Source organism: Lolium rigidum, chromosome 6 (assembly GCF_022539505.1).
Source record: "Lolium rigidum isolate FL_2022 chromosome 6, APGP_CSIRO_Lrig_0.1, whole genome shotgun sequence".
Taxonomy (NCBI): domain Eukaryota; kingdom Viridiplantae; phylum Streptophyta; class Magnoliopsida; order Poales; family Poaceae; genus Lolium; species Lolium rigidum.
In genome coordinates this window covers 69,538,541-69,558,194 of record NC_061513.1, presented here as the reverse complement: position 1 = coordinate 69,558,194, position 19,654 = coordinate 69,538,541, and the positions used below count along the sequence as shown (strand labels likewise).

Below are 19,654 nucleotides of genomic sequence, written 5' to 3'. Positions count from 1 at the left end.
TTTCGCGACGGAGGCTATTTGTAGGCGGAAGGGCAGGTCAAGAGGCGGCACGGGGGCCCCACACCACAGGGCCGCGCGGCCAAGGGGGGGGGGGGGGCCGCGCTGCCCTAGGGTGTGGCCCCCTCGTGGCCCCTCTTCGTCTCCTCTTCGGACTTCTGGAAGCTTCGTGGCAAAATAGGACCCTGGGAGTTGATTTCGTCCAATTCCGAGAATATTTCGTTACTAGGATTTCTGAAACCAAAAACAGCAGAAAACAAAGCAATCGGCACTTCGGCATCTTGTTAATAGGTTAGTTCCAGAAAATGCACGAATATGACATAAAGTGTGCATAAAACATGTAGATAACATCAATAATGTGGCATGGAACATAAGAAATTATCGATACGTCGGAGACGTATCAGATGCTTGTAACTCCAAGAGGGAGTATTTATGCTCGATAGTGGGTTCATGTCTCCATGAATCTGGAGAAGTGACAGAAATCTCTAAGATTATGGATGTGCTGTTGCCACTAGAGTATCAGGCTGCTGCCAAGGAGGAGGATTTTCGTGACAATGCTTGGGGGCCTCCAAAAATAGGGTTTCCCATCAATATATAGTGTTGGAGATGCAATCTAGACCATGGGATGGATGCCTCTTTGATCCAAGGGCTCTTGGGCACCTCTAGAACCTTCCTAGGGCTCCCCTCTGTCCTTCATGAGTCTCACAACTCGTGGTTGGGCCGAAATATCCAGGTATGAAAAGAGTTTGTGTCAAATAGAGTCCCGAGACTGCACGAACCTCCGCAGTAATTCTGCTCTGTCGGATGCATCCGTTGTCCGTTCTGGACGAATAAGATTTCACAATTGTTCGGTTTGAAATTTTCTACAACTTTGTAGTTTACGACTTTTCCATTGGACGTCGTTTTGATGGAGTTTCGAAGTGATCTTTGAAAAGTGTTCAGCAAGGACAGATTCCGGGAAATTCCAGATTTCACCATAATGAGCTATTTCCTTCCATATTTGCCTATTTCCTGCACAACAAAGTTGAAACCAACAACTTGTGCACTTTTGCAACTATTAATAGGTTAGTCCCTTAAAACATATAGTAATTGGTGTAAAACAAGCATGGAACATCAAAAATTATAGATACGTTTGCGACGTATCAATCGGCGGCGGCGGCGGTTGGGAGGAGCTGAAAGTTCCCTCGCGCGCAAACTACGGATTGTGTTCGGGCTACGTTCGGTTCGCTCCGTTGGCCCCTACAAATACAGGCCAATGGAGCGAACCGAACGCAGCCCGAAAAAATATTTTCAGTTTGGGCTCGTTTACGGTCACTGATCGACGCCCTTTTTCGGTCCGAACCGGTAAACTGGTGGTTATTTTTCGGTTTTGGGCCTTTTACGGGCTCTGTTAGAGATGCTCTTAGGAGGTTCCCACCGCTCCCTGACCCATTAGGGTATCTCTAATGGGGCGACACATTTTGGATATAATTTATGTTCGTTTGTGTTAGACACAGACACAAAAAATGGTCATATGTTCGCATGCCACTCTTTCTCTAGTAGTAGAGACGTATTTTTCAACCGCAAGGACCTGTCATGCACTAATTAGGGAAAAAGAGAAAGATTCCATTTATGTGGTGAGGAGTGACCAGCACATTGGCATACCCTGCATTAAAGAGGAGAGAGAAGAAGCCATGCAACCCAAACGAACGCAAACGGACGAGCGAACGCATCCACGTTCAGACGCATTCTTAACGCATATTTGATCCGTGTTTGCGTTAGAACGAACGCTATAGTCATTTTACGTCTAGTCATTGGGGCGTGATTTTATCCATATAGATGTAAACGAACGTTTTTGTCTATTTAAATCGTCTCGTTGAAGATACCCTTACCAAATCACCGTTGCTTATCTGCCAAGCCACCCATGAGCACCTCACGGCACACGTGCTAGCACAGTGCATCCAACTACGTCAGTCAGTGCGAGATATCATCTCCCCGACGAATTCAAGACCAACACATCAAACGGCGCGGGGCAGTGCATCCAACTACGTCGGTGTCGGTCAGAGTATCTCTACCGGCGCTTCCAATAGAGCTCTCAATAGTTCTATTGAGATTTTAGTGAGAGAAAGCATCTGTATCGGCGCTTCCCAAAAGGCGATGGCATGTTTTGGAGCTCCATAAATGCGTCGGCACTCCCGAAAATATCCCTATGTTAAGGGCTTTGATTGGGAGCGCCGACACCAAATTTCTGCTCAAAACATGCTAGCCGGCCACCGTATGGGGGCGCCGGTGTGGGAACATCATCCCCAAATAGAGGATGCAGTGCCGGCATCCCCCATACGGTAGTGCCGACGCCCCTGCCGGCGACAATTCGGGGGCTGCCGGTGGCGATGCTCTCAGTGCAAGATATCATCTCCCCAAGGAATTCAAGACCAACACATCAAACGGCACGGGGCAGGGACGGCGCGTACATCCATATCTCTATCTCTGATATGGTGCATGCTGAGAGCACCTCCAGTCGTCTCCCGGACTAGGCCCCCGGCATGCATTTTTTTCATCCGGACGGCGTTATTCGGCCCAACCACGCCTCCGGTTTCTCGTCCCCCCCGGAATAGGTCCTTAATCCATCCGGAGAGCCCAGGCCATCCCCAACCCCTCGGGGTGCGCTCGGAGACTCCGGACGAGAGAAAAGCGGGGATGGGCCTGCTCTATCGGCGAGAGAACACGCGAACCTCACCACTTTCTCGTCACAAATCCCCCCTCCCCTCTCGTTGCTTTGTTACTACCGGCACCACCCCTCGCCAATCCACCGGCTGGTGAGTTTGTTTGTGAAACTAAAGCCAAAAACGCCGTTCTCCGGGCATCTAGCTGGGGAGACGGCCGGAAGTTCGGCGTTACCAATGCCAAAGTTTCGTCCAATCCGGCGCTATTTATCGTCAGATTTTGCCGTGGGGAGCGCCAACGGCTAGAGATGCTCTGATGGACGAGGAGCTGAACCCCATTCGGGCCAGGCGGGGTGGACACACGGTATCTTGGAGGTGGCTAACTCTGCCTCCCAGTCCTAAGCTGGACCAAATAGCTGCATGCAGCTGGTTCCCCCCACTGAGGCTCACCAGTCGGACAGGGTGGAAGATGCTGTTGATCGCACACATGAGTTGCTGGAGAAGGAGAAGGAAGAGCTCGCCAAGGTTAAGAAGTTCTGTGCTTCGATCCTAAAAACCTTGGCAGCACCGCTGTTACAAGAGGTCGAGAATGCTTCTGGGCTAAGAGCGGATGTTGAGCCCTTCACTTCAAAGAGGGTGACCAGACAAGAACCAACCTGAGGTTGGGTGGTTAGGAGGATGGTTGTATCCCCAAACATCAGAGTTCAAATCCTATGTTTGACATCTGTGTGTCTAATGAAGGCGGAATATTCATTCAGTGGGAGGCGACATTCCCGTCGATAGCGAGGGGCATGTGGTGACTTCGTCAATTTCAAGATCCAATCGACCGGCTCAGTCTTCCGAAGTTGCTCATAGGGGTAGGGTGTGCGTGTGTGCGTTTATAGGGGTGAGTGTATGCGCGTGTATGTGAGCATATGTGTTTGTACTGTGTTTCTTAAAAAAGAGGGTGACCAGGCAGTCTACGGCAGCGATGGTCGGCACGTAGGTGAAGAAGGCATCTACAAAGGAAAGTGATACGTCGCAAACGTATCTATAATTTTTGATGTTCCATGCTTGTTTTACACCAATTACTATATGTTTTAAGGGACTAACCTATTAATAGTTGCAAAAGTGCACAAGTTGTTGGTTTCAACTTTGTTGTGCAGGAAATATGCAAATATGGAAGGAAATAGCTCATTATGGTGAAATCTGGAATTTCCCGGAATCTGTCCCTACTGAACACTTTTCAAAGATCACTTCGAAACTCTATCAAAACGACGTTCAATGGAAAAGTCATAAACTACAAAGTTGTAGAGAATTTCAAACCGAACAATTTGGACATCTTATTCATCCAGAACGGACAACGGATGCATCCGGAAGAGCAGAATTACTGCGGATGTTCGTGCAGTCTGGGGACTCCGAAAGTTGGTGACGTATTTGACACAAACTCTTTCCATACCTGGATATTTCGGCCCAGCCACGAGTTGTGAGGCTCATGAAGGACAGAGGGGAGTCGTAGGAAGGTTCTAGAGGTGCCCAAGAGCCCTTGGATCAAAGGGGCATCCATCCAATGGCCTAGATTGCATCTCCAACACTATATATTGATGGGAAACCATATTTTTGGAGGCCTCCAAGCATTGTCACGAAAATCCTCCTCCTTGGCAGCAGCCAAGGAGGGGGAAACACTCATCTACACCAGCACCAACTCAAGGAAGAAGAAGGCTAAGGGGCGGCGCTCCCCCATGATGCCGGCGACGGGGAAGGAGTCCCCCGCGCCGCCGCCGGCGCCGCCCACGCCTCCGCCTCCCGGCGCTCCTCGCTGAGCCCCTCTCTGACGTCTTCACCGTCATCTCCATCACCAACTCCTCATTGTATTCAGTGGTCCATCCTCTCACAAACTTATGTACCGCCCTATGTAAACATGGTGTTTGATGCTATAAGTTATAGAGTGGGGTGTTTCTACACCCGGGTGCATATGCACCCTTTATTTGAAATGCATATTAAACATATTTTAAAATGTTAGAAAAATACAAATAAAAATTCCCCGTGTATACCTTGATATATTACATGCTTACAAAGTTGTTTCAGCAAAAACCGATATGTTTCGTGCCTTGTGCAAAAAAGACAAATCTTTGGTGCTAAAATAGTCTATTTTTTGAGGCATTATTTGTCTTTTTTACACAGGGTAGAAAAATTGTTGGTTTTATGTGAAACTTTACGTGCACACATAGAACATGTCCCTCTATATGCTAAATTTTTTTACTAAATTTTTTATGTGTTGAAAATATGTTTTATACATCCCAGGTGCATATGCACCCGGGATCAGATTTGGTTTTCCGTAAGTTATAATCCTATGATCTATGTCATGTTGCCATAGTTTATTTGTTTATTGATTGATTGGTTGTTTCTCTTTGGTTCATTAGAGTTGTATGTTGATATGTTACCGTCCTTGGTGCCCATTATATTTGTGCGCGCATGGATCAAGCACCATATGATTGGTAGTACTTGTATACTAGAAGGGGGAAGTTCTGCCGGAGTGACAGAAACCTGAGGACGCGAACCGGATAGTTGCATGTATGGGAGTAAGAGGACCATTTACTTAAGACTATGGTTGGGGAAACCTTAATGCTTGCTAGTATTTACGGATGTTTGTTAGCAAGCCAATCATATAGTACTTGTAATCCCGGAGGGAGAGCATGTATATTTAGCCTCTCCTACATAGAAAGCTGCATCGAAGACATTGAACCCACGATCTTCACTAATTGATCTTGGACAAAGCCACCACTATTACCACCGCCTTTCCACACTCATGGTACTGTTAGTTTAGTTTGTTTTATAGCTGCAGCACTAACATTTATTCCGTGTATTTTATTGTTATGCAAAGTCACCTCTCATACCCGTTACCGCTCTAGTTTTATTTCCTAGATATTGCAAATGCTTAGTGTGCGTAGAGTTGTATCAGTGGTTGATAGAACTTGAGAGAATGTTTATCCTACCTTTAGCTCCTCGTTGGGTTCGACACTCTTACTTATCGAAAAGGCTACACGCGATGCCCTATACTTGTGGGTTATCAGAAAGCACGCTGCTTAAATCATTGGGCATTTTCTCGGAGAACCTCTCGGCCAGGGAAGACATGATGCGTTTCAAGGAGCTCTTCGATTCAGCGATTAGGGATACGCATATGCAGGGGCTATCTGCTATTTTTGGCAAGGCTTTGCCCACGAACTTTGAGCGATCGTAGCGTTGGAGGTTGGAGGATGTTGATCCGTCTATGGATTGCTTCATGGAGATTCTATGCTGGAACCGTTCATGGCTTGAACGACCCAGCCAAGAGGAGTGCCATTCGTGAGTTCATTGCTAGCATGAGAGTTAGAATCATATGCCTCCAGGAGACAAGGTTAAATGTCGATCATTTTCTTGTATGCAATGTTTGGGGCCATCTTTTGATGGTTATGTGTATTTGTTGGCGGAGGAGAGGAGAGGTGGTATTTTGCTTGCATGGAACAAATCGATAGTAGAGGTCGCGCATTAGCTTTGCCACCCATGCGATTACAGGGAAGTGATTCCCAGAGATAACAACCGTTGGTGGATCACCACGGTCTACGGACTGAAATCTAATGATGACAAAGTTAGCTTTATGCGTGAGCTAACGTAGAGGAGGAGCTTATGTCCTGGGCCTTGGTTGCTCCTGGGAGACTTTAACATGATCCTAAACGCGGCAGAGAAAATAACGATTGTCTGGATATGAGTATGATGTCAAGATTCAGACACTTCGTACACGAGCATGAGATAAAGGATCTATACCTGCATGAGAGGAGGTTTACGTGGAGTAACGAGAGAGAGAGAGAGAGAGAGAGAGAGAGAGAGGTGCCAACCCAAACTTGTATTGACCACGCTTTCACTTTGGTGGACTGGGATTTGATGCACCAGGATTCCATCCTACAGGCACTCTCCTCTTCGGTGTTGGATCACGCTCCTATCCACATGTCCCTTAGTGCGGCCTTCAAACCCAAGAGGAGATTTAAGTTAGAAACATTTTGGCTTAAGACGAAGGGCTTCGATGATGCCTTGAGAGAAGCTTGGGTTTGTGACCCCAGTATTGTGGATCCCTTCCGGTGCTTGGACGCGCTTTTTCGCAATGCGACGGAGTTCTTTCAGTCTTGGGGATAGAAAAGAGTTGGCAACGTCAAGTTAAAGATTGCCATGTCAAACACCTTGATCCTACGATTTGATGTTGTGCAAGAGTCGAGGGTTTTTTCATCGGCGGAGGCGTGGCTATGGAAAATGCTCAAACAATCAGTGCGAGGGTTGGCTTCCCTTGAACGCACGATTTCCAGGCAAAGGTCAGGACTGAGATGGTTGCAAGAGGGTGATGCGAACTCTAAGTTGTTTCATGCAGTAGCTAATGGGAGAAGGACAAAAAATTACATCTCCGCAGTCAAAGTGGGTGAGGAGATGGTGACAACACAGCATAGTAAAAATCAGGTGTTTACGGAAGCTTACTCTCGTCTGATTGGGATCATCCAAAACAGAGCGCACATCATCAATCTGGAGGCCTTGGAAATCCCTGTCACGGACCGGTGGGAGCTGGACATTATGTTCTTCAAGGAGGAAGTCTGGAACACTATCCGAGATAAGCCTCTTGATAGGTCTCCTGGGCCGGATGCGTTCATTGGAGCGTGTTACTAGGCCATGGCCGGTCATAAAGCATGACATTCTTGCCATCCCGACGAAACTTGGAGTGGGAGACGGTAGGGGTTTTGCTAGGCTGAATCGTGCCTTAATCACGTTGATTCCCCATACCCTGCAGAAATGAAATATTGTAGACCTATCAGCTTAGTGCATAGCTTCACGAAGCTATTTTCCAAGATTTTCGTGAACCGCCTCCGGCCGAGACTTGGTGAGATTGTCTGCATGAACCAATCAGTGTTCATAAAAAAGGAGCATACATGACAATTTTGTAATTGTTCGGCAAGTTGCTAGGAAAATCAACATGAGGGTTACTAGGGTACTTTTAAAGCTTGATCTTGCGCGGGCGTTTGAATCGATACCTTGGAGCTTCTTATTTGAGGTGTTGAGGAGGATGGGGTTTGGTGAGAGATTCTTGAAGTGGATCGTATTGCTGTTATACACCGCCAACACAAAGGTTTTGGTGAATGGGGTTCCGGGGGAACGCATTCACCACGGTCGTGGCCTGAGACAGGGGGACCCCACATCCCCTATGTTGTTTGTCGCGGCAATGGAGACTTCATCTGTGATGATAAAGAAGGTGGTGCAGGATAACCCGTTTGGTAGTTTGGCGTCTATTTCTCCACTTCAGAGAATCTTCGTATATGCCGACGACGTGGTGTTGTTCCTTCAACCAGAAGGCTTGGAGCTGTGGGCTGTTAGGCACATTTTAAACATGTCTGGAGAGGCCTATGGCCTACATGTGAACTGCATGAAAACCATGTCTACCCTGATTAGAGGAACAGAGGAAGAGGAGGCGAGAACCACTCGGATCTTGGGTTGTGAGTTGAAGAGGTTCACAATCAAATACCTTGACTTCCAACTTGCACTACGGCCCCTTACCAAGGCTAAGTGGCAACCCCTTCTTGATCAGGTGATCAAGTGTGTGCCAGCTTGGCAGAGAGAACTCAGTCGTAGAGAGGGAAGACTCGTGCTTATTAACTCGGTTCATCAAATGGTGGTGGAGGAGGCGCCAACTTGGCTTCTTTAGGAAATCAACAAGTGGTTGCGTGCATTCTTCCGGGCAGGAAAAAATGAGGTCCACGGAGGACAATGCTTAGTGGCGTGGAGGAGCATATGCTTGCGTGTTAGCTGGCACTGGCTGAGACATACCGACCCAGCTAGGACATGGCAAGGGTTGCCAGGCTTGCATGATGCCGAGGTAGCGGAGGTGTTCCAAAGTTTGGCTCGCTCCACCTTAGAGAGATGCTTGCAGTGCCTACTTCTGGCGCGATAGATGGATTAGTGGTAACACATCAGAGGAGCTTGCACCGAAGGTGTTTGCCTTGGTCCCAACCAGGCGCAAAAACACTCGAATGGTGATCGAGGCGCTAATCAAGAATGCTTGCATTGAGGACATAGCAGTGATGGGTTCGTTGCATAGAAAACAAAAAAATTCCTACCGCAAAGACGAATAAATCCAAGATCTAATCTATGGAAAAGCCAAGATCTAATCTATGATATCGGAGCAACGAGATAGAGATGAGACTAACCCTCGAAGATTCCAAATCCTACGAGATTAATCTCGTTGTTGGTGTAGACGATCGTCCCGCTGCTGTAATCCGGTAGCACTTCCACACTCGGTCGCGCGTACGGTGTCGATCAAGCCCTTCCTCTCCCTGTTCCAGTGGGCAGCGGAGGTGTGGTAGATCTCCACGGAATCCCAGCAGCACGACGGCGTGGTGGTGGTGGTGGAGAAGAAATACTGCAGGGCTTCGCCTAAGCCTGAGCAACGTATGGAGGAGGAAGAGAGGAGGGGCGGCTAGGGTTGGATGATAGGGTGTGGTGGCTGGCCACCCCCTCCCCTCTTTATATAGGGGGAGGCGTCGGCCTAGGGTTTCCCCCTAGCGGCCTAGCCCCACCTCTTCCTTGGCCGGCGCATGAGGGGGGGGTGGGATCTTCCCCCCAAGCCTTCCCCTTTATCTCTTCATTTAAACACTTTAATCTTGAGATAGATTCTATCTCTAAATTTGAACCATTTAACTTAGAGATAGATTCTATCTCTAGGGGTGGGCCGTCCTGGGCCCACATGTCATAGTGGGCAGGACCCACCATGCCATGTGGTGCCTATGTGGCCTCTCCCGGGGTGGTGGGCCCACTGGTGACCCTTCTAGCACATTCTAGAACCTTCTAGAAGCTCCGGTCAAAACACCGGAACTTTCCTGAACCCCGGAAAATGACTTCCCATATATGAATCTTATTCTCCGGACCATTCCGGACCTTCTCATGATGTCCTGGATCCCATCCGAGACTCCGAACAAACTTCGGTCTCCATCTCATATTTCGAATCTACTTATGCGACATCGAACCTTAAGCGCGTCACCCTACGGTTCGTGAACTATGCAGACATAGTCGAGACTCCTCTCCGAGCAATAACCAGTAGCGGGATCTGGAGATCCATAATGGCTCCCACATATTCAACGATAACTTAGTGATCGATTGAACCATTTACATACGATACCGATTCCCTTTGTCATGCGATACTTTACTTGTCCGAGGTTCGATCATCGGTATCTCCATACCTTGTTCAACCTCGTCTCCGACAAGTACTCTTTACTCGTACCGTGGTACGTCATCTCTTGTGATCTAATCACATGCTTGAAAGCTAATCAGACGACGTTCCACCGAGAGGGCCCAAAGTATATCTATCTGTCATCGGGATGGACAAATCCCACTCTTGATCCATATGCCTCAACCTTACACTTTCCGAACACTTAATCCCATCTTTATAACCACCCATTTACGCAATGGCGTTTGATGTAACCAAAGCATCCTTCCGGTGTAAGTGAATTACATGATCTCATGGTCGAAGGACTTAGGTAACTATGTATCGAAAGCTAATAGCAAGTTGAACTTAATGACTTGATATTATGCTATGCTTATTTGGGTGTGTGTCCATTATATCATTCACCCAATGACATAACCTTGTTACTAATAACATCCAATGTTCATGATCACGAAACCATGATCATCTATTAATCAACAAGCTAGTTATACAAGAGGCTTACTAGGGACTCATTGTTGTTTACATAACACACATGTATCAATGTTTCGGTTAATACAATTATAGCATGGTATGCAAACATTTATCATAAATGCAAAGATATATTATAATGACCACTTTATTATTGCCTCTTGGGCATATCTCCAACAAGCAGGGGAGATGACAACTGAGAGATGGGAGCAATGCTTAAGGCTGTGGGAGGAAGTTGAGACGGTGGAGAGACATGTATTGATGCCTGACCAAATCTTTTGGAAGGGTTCGATATCGGGTGATTACTCGGTAAAGAGCACTTATGAGATGCTTTGTCGGGGAAGCATGTGATGGAGTATGAGCAACCCAATATGGAAATCTTTCGCTCCGATGAAATGCAAGTTTTTTGCGTGGCTGGCGATGCAATATAGGCGCTGGACCTCAGATAGGAGTTCAAGGCATGGGCTACAAGAGCAGCCGGATCCATGGTTTTCGTGTCTGCAAGTGGAGGATAATGTAGATCATATCCTAGTCCAATGCTAGTATGCGAGACAGGTTTGGTGCAACGTCCTGTATAATGCTAACCTAAATATCCCTAAGCAAGGATTCATCAGCAACTTGGAGAGGTGGTGGATGGAAGCCCGCAAGAGAGTGAGGAAGATGGTCGTCATCAGCGCAACATGGACGCTTTGGAAACAAAGGAATGCGAGGGTTTTTGTCAATGTGTGGGAGCAGAAGAACCTGGGTCCAGAGAGGAGTTCCAGTTATGGGAGAGGGCGAAGAGAGGAGGGAGATCAGGTCCAGTGCAAGAGTAGGCCTTAGGTGGAGGGGGGTTAGTGTGCATGAGTCTCAGCATAATTATCCTTATCCGCGACAGTACGATGATCTTGTATTTGATACTACTTTTTTTTATAAAGATAAGGCACACTTTGCGCATCCTCTCGAAAAAAGTAACCTAACATGAGAGATAACTTTCTAGTTTTCTCAGTAGAAGCTAGGTTAAATGTTTAGATGAATATCCATGACATAGTTGGGAATAGTCACTGAGTTAAATGTTAAGAGAATCTTTGAGACAGTATTCAATTCAATGGAAGATAGACAAACAATTCTGTCAGACTCACATCTACCTAATGTGTTTTGTCAGCAGTAAAATTCTTAGTTTAATCATGTTTAGTAGCTAGATACTGTCACTACCATGACATCAAGAGACATCCAAATTCCAAAAACCAAATTATTCATATTGAACTACTACCTGCAATCTCATGTATTGCCATTATCACACCATTGGAATGCATCACACTGGTACAGTTTAAGAGAACAAACTTGAAAATAAGTAAATTTGCATTTGGTTGAAAAAACCGAGTAGAAAAACTCGGAGCGATAGACCGATAGTGCAGTATCATGGTATGAAAATGTATTCAGTACTGGAATACAACCAGATTTATATTTTAAAGGACATGGAATCTGCATTATGAGGTGGCTGAGGTTTCCTTGATGACGAATGATGACTTCTCGATGGAGGCTGCCGCCGCTGCAACCATCTAACGATGGCGGTCTCGCACTTGTCCCTCGATGCGCGAGCTCGATGACAGCCCCCTGGGGCCCCTCGCCTCGCCGAGGGCTCCGGCTTGAAGCGATGATTAGCAAGGCTCCTGCCAGCGTGATGGGCATTACGCTGCCGCCCGTCGACCTATGTGGCCATCGACAGGCAGACCCACATGTCTCCTCCAATGTCGCCCCCGCTAACGTGTTGTTGCACCGCCACCAAACATCTCTGAGGCGCAAGGGAGACAAGCGGGTGGCGCAGTCACGCGGAGCGCGGCGGCGGTGCGGCGTCCACGTGAGGGAGGCGACGGAGGCGGGCTCGTTTAGGTTTACAGGAATACGACATTGTAGCTCTTTTATTTCAGGCGAACGAGATCACAGAGGCAGAGGGTTATTGGGCCTGGGGCTTTTGGGCCAAGGCCAATTAAGCGAATTCTTGTCGCGATGCCCATTTTTCTCGTAGAGGTATGAATCATACTTGTCTCCATTTTGACAGTGCTATGATTTGTTACAGAGCATTGGATAGATAGAGATTTGGCGCACATGAACACCAGTGATCTTTATTTTCAAATAAATCAAAAAATCATATTTTTTTAGTTTCAAAAAATTCTGAAAAAAACTACATATAGACAATAATGTATCCACAAACGTGTAAAATATCAATTTCAGATACTTTATATTTTAAACTACGCAAAATGACAAAACTGCATATCTGAGTAGTCATTCTCAAATCTCCAAAAACATGTCATATTTTGTTATTTTTGTCTAGCACAAAGTAAACAAAAAATTGGGCTGAGATTTTGCATGATTGTGAGATATATCACTCATAATCTCCAAAATTATTTTTCAGATTATTTTTATGACTTATAAACATTTTTTTATTTTTTTAAATAGCGAGAGCACTGGAGGTCTGGAGGCAAAAGCACTTTTCGCCATTGGATGCATAAAAATGAATGGCTATTAATTATTTATTTAAAGGTACCACAAAACAACCCAAAAATGTTGTAGATTGGTCTAAATTCACATGAGAGGGTAACAAACGAATTTGAGCATCAATTTACTCCCTCCATTCGGGAATACAAAGCCACTTCATTTTTCAAGGCAAACTCTAACTAATAATTTGATCAACTAAGTATGAGTTACATGTCAGATCGGATGCACATTTACATATTGAATGAAACCAAAGAATCCAGTACGCGCATAGAATAAAAACATGCTCGGTCACCTAGCTTATCCATTTGTGCTCTCAAATGACAAACTAGCTACCAGCTGCGCAATCATCAAGAGTAAAACGTTGTCATCCCAGCTAGAGCACTCGGCGCCGATCAGAAGTCCACGGAGCACCTCGTCCCCAGCTGCGTCGTCACCGGCGTCGCAGTCGTGCTTGGCACCGGCAGCCGCAGCGTGCAGCTGATCTTACTCTTGCGACGCGTGTTGAACCCCCTGACCTTGAAGCCCAGGTGGGAGTACAGCCGCACCTTCACGTAGTAGAAGCCCTCGCTCTTCTCCCTCCCGTACGTGCGCACACCGCCGTCGTCCACAGGCGACGAGCCGCTGAATGCGGCCGTGACGGTGCGCTCGCCCTTCTTCTCCAGGTAGAACGGCTCCACGGGGTCGTATCCGAACCGCTCGCCGTCGTAGGACGCCTGCACATCGGCGTAGTCGTAATGGATGCGGAAGCGGTTCGGGTTGCGCAGGCTGATGCCCACGGTGAGGTTGTACTGGAGGAGCTGACCGCCGCCGGCGAGGTCGAAGCGGGATAGCGTGGCGGAGACGGCGGTGGCCTTGACGGCGCCCGGGCGGAGGATGAGCCAGAGGACGATGGTTAAGGCGCCGAGCGCGATGATGATGATGTAAACGACCTTGAGGAGGAAGCAGAGGGAACAGCTCGAGGCGCTCCGCCCCTCGTAGGAGTCCTGGCGGCCTGCATTGGCAGCTGCTGCTGCGGATGCTGCTGCTGCCATTTCCTCGACAAAAGCGTGTCCTTGATTCTTGCTCGAGGAGTCGATCGATCTATTGTTGGGTGACTGATAAGTAACTATTCCTTCTACGGTATTTATAGATGCAAGATTATGTTTGGAAACGCGTCGTGTTTTGCCAAGTAATTGTTGACGCGTTTGCTTTCGGGCAATGGTTTGCACCACAGCAATTTCCTACAGAAATTAGTTAAGTACATGCCATATATAGTAGTGAAACATAGAGGAAATTTTCCAGCAGGTTTAACCACTTTCTAAAAACCCTATGGTATCATAGTGTAGAAGTCAATCATTTTTTATACGAGGGTTCATTCCTTTTAACCATATGGATTCAATAGAATAAATACCTATGGATTGGAATCCTTCAAAAGTTCCTTTGAAAATCATTTGAACAATTCTGGCCTGAGTGTGTGACACCACCGGTTTATTTTATTGGAGGACTTGGCAAGTTAACTGTGGAATCGGTAGGTTTGCTTCTCGATTGTACTTGCACGTGTCTCGTGCGTATACCCAATGACGTAGAGAGTTTGTGCAAAGCACAATTATTTTTCTAACATTTGCGAGACGCGAGGAGACAATCAGAGTCTTCCAATCAAACATGTATCCGAACTACTAAAACATTTTTCCCCTTTGTATTGCACCGTCTTTTCTCATTTGCTCTGTGTTTTATTCTGTCGGACCCCCCTCTCTGTCGGTGTTTCCTCTCTATTCCATATACTCCCTCTCAGTTCACATTTACATGGTACACCCATTTTTTCAGGTTCAACTTTTATCATCGATTTGGCAGACAAAGCATGGGCTATGCGCTGCAATTATACCACCAACTTCGTATTTAAATAAAGTTTCTAACGGTATAACTTTTATGGCATAATTCTCATGTATTGTTTGTCAAACGATGGTCACCTTTGATGACGCAAAACAAGGACGTCATGTAAATCTTGAAGGATGGAGTACATTTGTGTGTGTGGACAAAGTCATCTTGATTAATATATACAGTATACTTAGACACTTACTCTCCATCGGCGGGTTAAATTAGCTCCTATAACATATGAGGTACTCAACTTGTACTTGTACGACACGAAAAGTCCTCGGTTTCGTCTCCTATATAAAGGGGAAGCCGAGGACGCAAAACAAGATCGAATCATTGTTAACCCTAGCCACCGTGTTTTGTTGAGTTGAACGCTTTTGTTCGTCTGATAACCTTCGAGATCTACTTGCCCTCTACTCTCGACGAAAACACAAATCTACAACTTATAGGCATTGACGAGTTAGTCCCTTGTCAGCTGGACAGGAAGCGCATCGAATCGATGGTGATCAGCACAACATGAACACTTTGGAAACAAAGGAATGCGAGAGCTTTTGACAATGTGTGGGAGCAGAAGAACCCGGGTCAAATGCTGAAGGACCGCTCACTTTCCCCTTTACTCTCTCTCTCCTCTCCCCTTCCTTGACAGCTCCTAGAGAGAGTCCGGGCCGCTCCCGAGCCTTCTCCGGCGGCTTTGCCGGCCGGAGATGGCGAAGGAGGGGTGCCGGAGTAGATATTAGGTTTAGTTTTTTAGTTTTCGGCTGTATGCCGGTAGTTTGGAGTAGGGTTCAAAATCTTCTGGATCAGATCTTGAGCATCATGTGTTCGTGGCTCCGTCTTCTCGAGCTCCGGTGGTCGGAGACGGCGAGATTCGCCACCCCAGGGATCTCCGTGTATAAGATCCAGCTCTTCTACCCCTGGATTCGAGATGCTGGGCTACCATCTCTTCCTCCTCTAGCCGGCCATGGAGGCGAGGAGAAGAGGAAGGATGGTGCCAGCACCTGCGCATCTGGAGGTAGGCAGGGGTCTTCTCCAAGCCTGACGCGCCGACGCTGTGTCAGGCCAACGCCGCTGAGTGGCTCTGCTGTTCTTCCGTGGTGGAAGACGGTGAGGTCTGCTTCTCCGGCGCGCCAATGCTTCAATAAGCGTCCTCGCCATCTCTGCTTGGGTGGCCCGGTTCGTCTCCAGCTCCTCTTGGCCGGCCTCGGTGGCGAGGGAGAGGAGAGGATGTGTGTGGCTGCGACGACCCTGCAGAGGCGGCGCTCGAGGTTCCTGGAGCGTGCAACCTCGGCAGCAGTCTCCAAGCATCGGCTAGCTCCGGCCGTCGCTATCTTCGGCCATAGGGTTGGCCCTGCTGCGCTCGAACTTGGTTCGAGCTCGCTCCTCCATCGATGGAGGAACTTCTCCGATTACGGCGTGGCGATGAACATTGCTTCTTCCCCAAGTGGTTTCGTCCCCGGTGAAGGAAGCGGCGGTTGCGCCGGAAAGTCAACAACTGTCAGCGACGGATTTGGACTCGATCGCGTTTTCGCGCATCTATGCGGGGTGCTTGTTGCAAAATATAGGAACTCGGTTGTAATTTTCATTTTCCTTGAGGTCCTCTATGTAACTGTGCTCCCACCGACGATATAATGCATGCTCCAAGTCCTTCGGGACCTATCTTGTTCAAAAAAATGCTGAAGGAGATTAGAGAGGAGTTCCATCTATGGGAGAGGGCGAAGAGAGGAGGGAGATTAGGTCCAGTGCAAGAGTAAGCCTTAGGCGGAGGGAGGTTAGTGTGCGTGAGTCTCAACACATTTATCCGTGACAGTATGATGATCTTGTATTTGATACTACTTTTTTTTTCTATAAAGATAAGACACACTTTGCGCATGCTCTTAAAAAAAAGTAACCTAACGTAAGAGATGTTGGTTCCCTTACTCTCTAGTTTTCTCAGTAGAAGCTGGGTTAAATGTTTAGAGGAATCCCGTGACATAGTTGTGAATAGTCACTGAGTTAGATGTTAAATGTTAAGAGAATTCTTGAGACAGTATTCAATTCATTGGAAGATGGGCAAACAATTCTGTCAGACTGATATCTACCTAATGTGTTTTGTCAGCAGTAAAGTTTTTAGTTTAATCATGTGTACCAGCTAGATACTGTCGCTACCATGACATCAAAAGACATCCAAGTTCCAAAAACTAAATTATTCATATTGAACAACTACCAGCAATCTCATGCATTGCCATTATCACACCATTGGAATGCATCACATTGGTACAGTTTAAGAGAACAAACTTGAAAAGAAGTAAATTTGCATTTGGTTGAAAAAACCGAGTAAGAAAAACTCGGAGCAATAGACCGATAGTGCATTATCATGGTATGAACATGTATTCCGTATATGCAATACAACCAGATTTATATTTAAAAGGACATGGAATCTGCATTATGAGGTGGGTGAGGTTTCCTGGGTGACGAATGCTGACTTCTCGATGGAGGCTGCCGCCGCTGCAGCCATCTAACGACGGTGGTCTCGCACTTGTGCCACGATGCGCGAGCTCGATAACAGCGCCGCAGCTGTGCCCTGCTGGGTCGCCACCATCCTTGGGGCCGCTCGCCTCGCTGAGGGCTACGGCTTGAAGTGACGAATAGCAAGGCCCCCACCGGCGTGATGGCCCGTCGACCTATGTGACCATCGACGGGCAGGCCCACATGTCTCCTCCAACGTCGCCGCCGCTAACGTGTTGTTGCACCGCCACCAAACATCTCCGAGGCGCAGGGGGAGACGAGCGGGTGGCGCAGTCACGCGGAGCGCAGCGGCGGCTCGGCGACCACGTGAGGGAGGCGAGGGAGGCGACGGAGGCGGGCTCGTTTAGGATTACATGAATACGACATTGTGGCTCTTTTTTTCTTCAGGCGAACGAGATCACAGTGGCAGATGGTTATTGGGCATGGGGCTTTTGGGCCAAGGCCCATGTAACCGAATTCTTGTCGGGATGCCCATTTTTCTCATAGGTATGAATCATACATGTTAGAGATATATTTGGTATACGTACGGTTTAGGTAGTCTAAGATAGAGATAGATCTTGTGTCTTGTCTTGCACTCCAAGATGATCCCTGTACGCCTATATATACTCGCCTATGAGGCTCAATAATACATCCATCATATTTCGCATATCTCTCTCCCTCTCTATCCTTCTACATGGTATCAGAGCGGCACGCTCCTTGACCTAGCCGCCGTCCAAGGTTCAAATGGCTAGTGCATGAAGCTTAATATGGTATCAGAGCCCCAGGTCTCGAGTTCAAATCCTGGCTTTCACAATTTATTCTAAATTCTTCGCATCCTCCTGCCGCGTCCGGCCTCCCGCTTCCTCTTTGCCTCTCTACACGTGTTGACTTGTCTTCTCCTCTTCCCGTTACACGTGAGAGGGGGTGTTGCAGTGTATAAGTAGATTGCCTAGCCCTTTCCATCAGTTCGAACTTTTGGTTCAAGTGGCTAGTGCATGAAGCTTAATAATACATGTCTTTTTTTTACAGTGGTATGATTTGGTACGGACCATTGGATGCATAAAAATGGATGGCTATTATTTATTTGAGGGTACCACACAACAACCCAAAAAATGTCATAGATTGGTCTAAATTCACATGAGAGGGTAACAAACGAACTTGAGCATCAATTTACTCCCTCCATTCGGGATTACAAGGCCACTTCATTTTTCAAGGCAAACTCTAACTAATAATTTAATCAATTAAGTATGAGTTACATGTCAGATCGGATGCATATTTACATATTGAATGAAACCAAAGAATCGAGTACGCGCCTAGAATAAAGCATGCTCGGTCGTCACCTAGCTTATGCAAGCTAGTAGCAATCGTCAGGTAAAACGTTGCCATCCCAGCCAGAGCAGTACTCGGCGGCGATCAGAAATCCACGGAGCACCTCGTCCCCAGATGCGTCGTCGCCGGCGTCGCGCCCCTGCTGGGCACCGGCAGCCGCAGCCGCAGCGTGCAGCTGATCTTGCTCTTGCGTCGCGCGTTGAAGACCCTGACCTTGAACCCCAGGTCGGAGTACAGCCGCACCTTCACGTAGTAGAACCCGCAGCTCCTCTCCCTGCGGTACGTGCGCAGCGCACCGCCGTCGTCCACGGGCGACGAGCCACCGAATGCGTCAGTGACGGTCCGTTCGCTTTTCCTCTCCAGGTAGAACGGCTCCACGGGTCGTACCCGAACCGCTCGCCGTCGTAGGACGCCTGCGCCTCGGCGTTGTCGTAGTGGATGCGGAAGCGGTTCGGGTTGCGCACGCGGATGTCCACGGTGAGGTTGTACTGGAGGAGCTGGCCGCCGCCGGCGAGTGCGTCGGCGAGGTCGAAGCGGGACAGCGTGGCTGAGACGGCGACCGGGCGGAGGATAAGCCAGAGGACGATGGTTAGGGCGCCGAGCACGACGACGACGACTACGATGACCTTAGGAAGAAGCAGAGGAAACAGCCCGGGGCTCTCCGCCGCGGGGATGGAGGAGGTGGAGGAGAGGGAGGAGGAGGAGGAGGAGGAGGAGGGGAAGGAGGTGGAGGAGGAGCGTGGTACGACTGCTGCCGCCGGATCGGGTAGGGGTAGTACGGCGAGCTCATCTGGGGTTGCAGCATGATCGAGTTGGCGTAGTACGGCAAGCTCATCTGAGGCTGCAGCGGCGGCTGCTGCTGCCGCCTCTCCGAGGAGTCCTGGCGGCCTGCATTGGCAGCTGCGGCGGCGGCTGCTGCTGCTGCCATTCCCTCGACAAAAGCGTATGTCCTTTCTTTTTTTGAGATGAAAGCGTGTCCTTGTTGATTCTTGCTCGAGGACTGTTGGAGTAGATAACGATTCCTACTATTTATGCCAGGTTATGTTTGGAAGCGCGTCGTCGTTTTGCCAAGTCCTTCTTGACGCGTTTGCTTTCGGGCAAAGAGTTGGATGATGCATGGTTGCAACACAGAAATTTCCTACAGAGATACATAGTAGTGAAACATAAAGGAAACTTCCCTTAACCTCTTGCT

At 48.0% G+C, this 19,654-nt stretch overlaps 1 protein-coding gene and 1 pseudogene across 1 annotated transcript; both read right to left on the bottom strand.

Annotated features, from left to right (window-relative positions):
• Positions 1-13,190: 13,190 nt before the first annotated feature.
• Positions 13,191-13,829, bottom strand: LOC124662767 (NDR1/HIN1-like protein 10). The gene has a single exon (XM_047200566.1). It carries the CDS (start codon positions 13,827-13,829, stop codon positions 13,191-13,193), a length of 639 nt encoding a protein of 212 aa, XP_047056522.1.
• Positions 13,830-18,246: 4,417 nt separating this feature from the next.
• LOC124662765 lies at positions 18,247-19,390 on the bottom strand (annotated as a pseudogene).
• Positions 19,391-19,654: the final 264 nt, after the last annotated feature.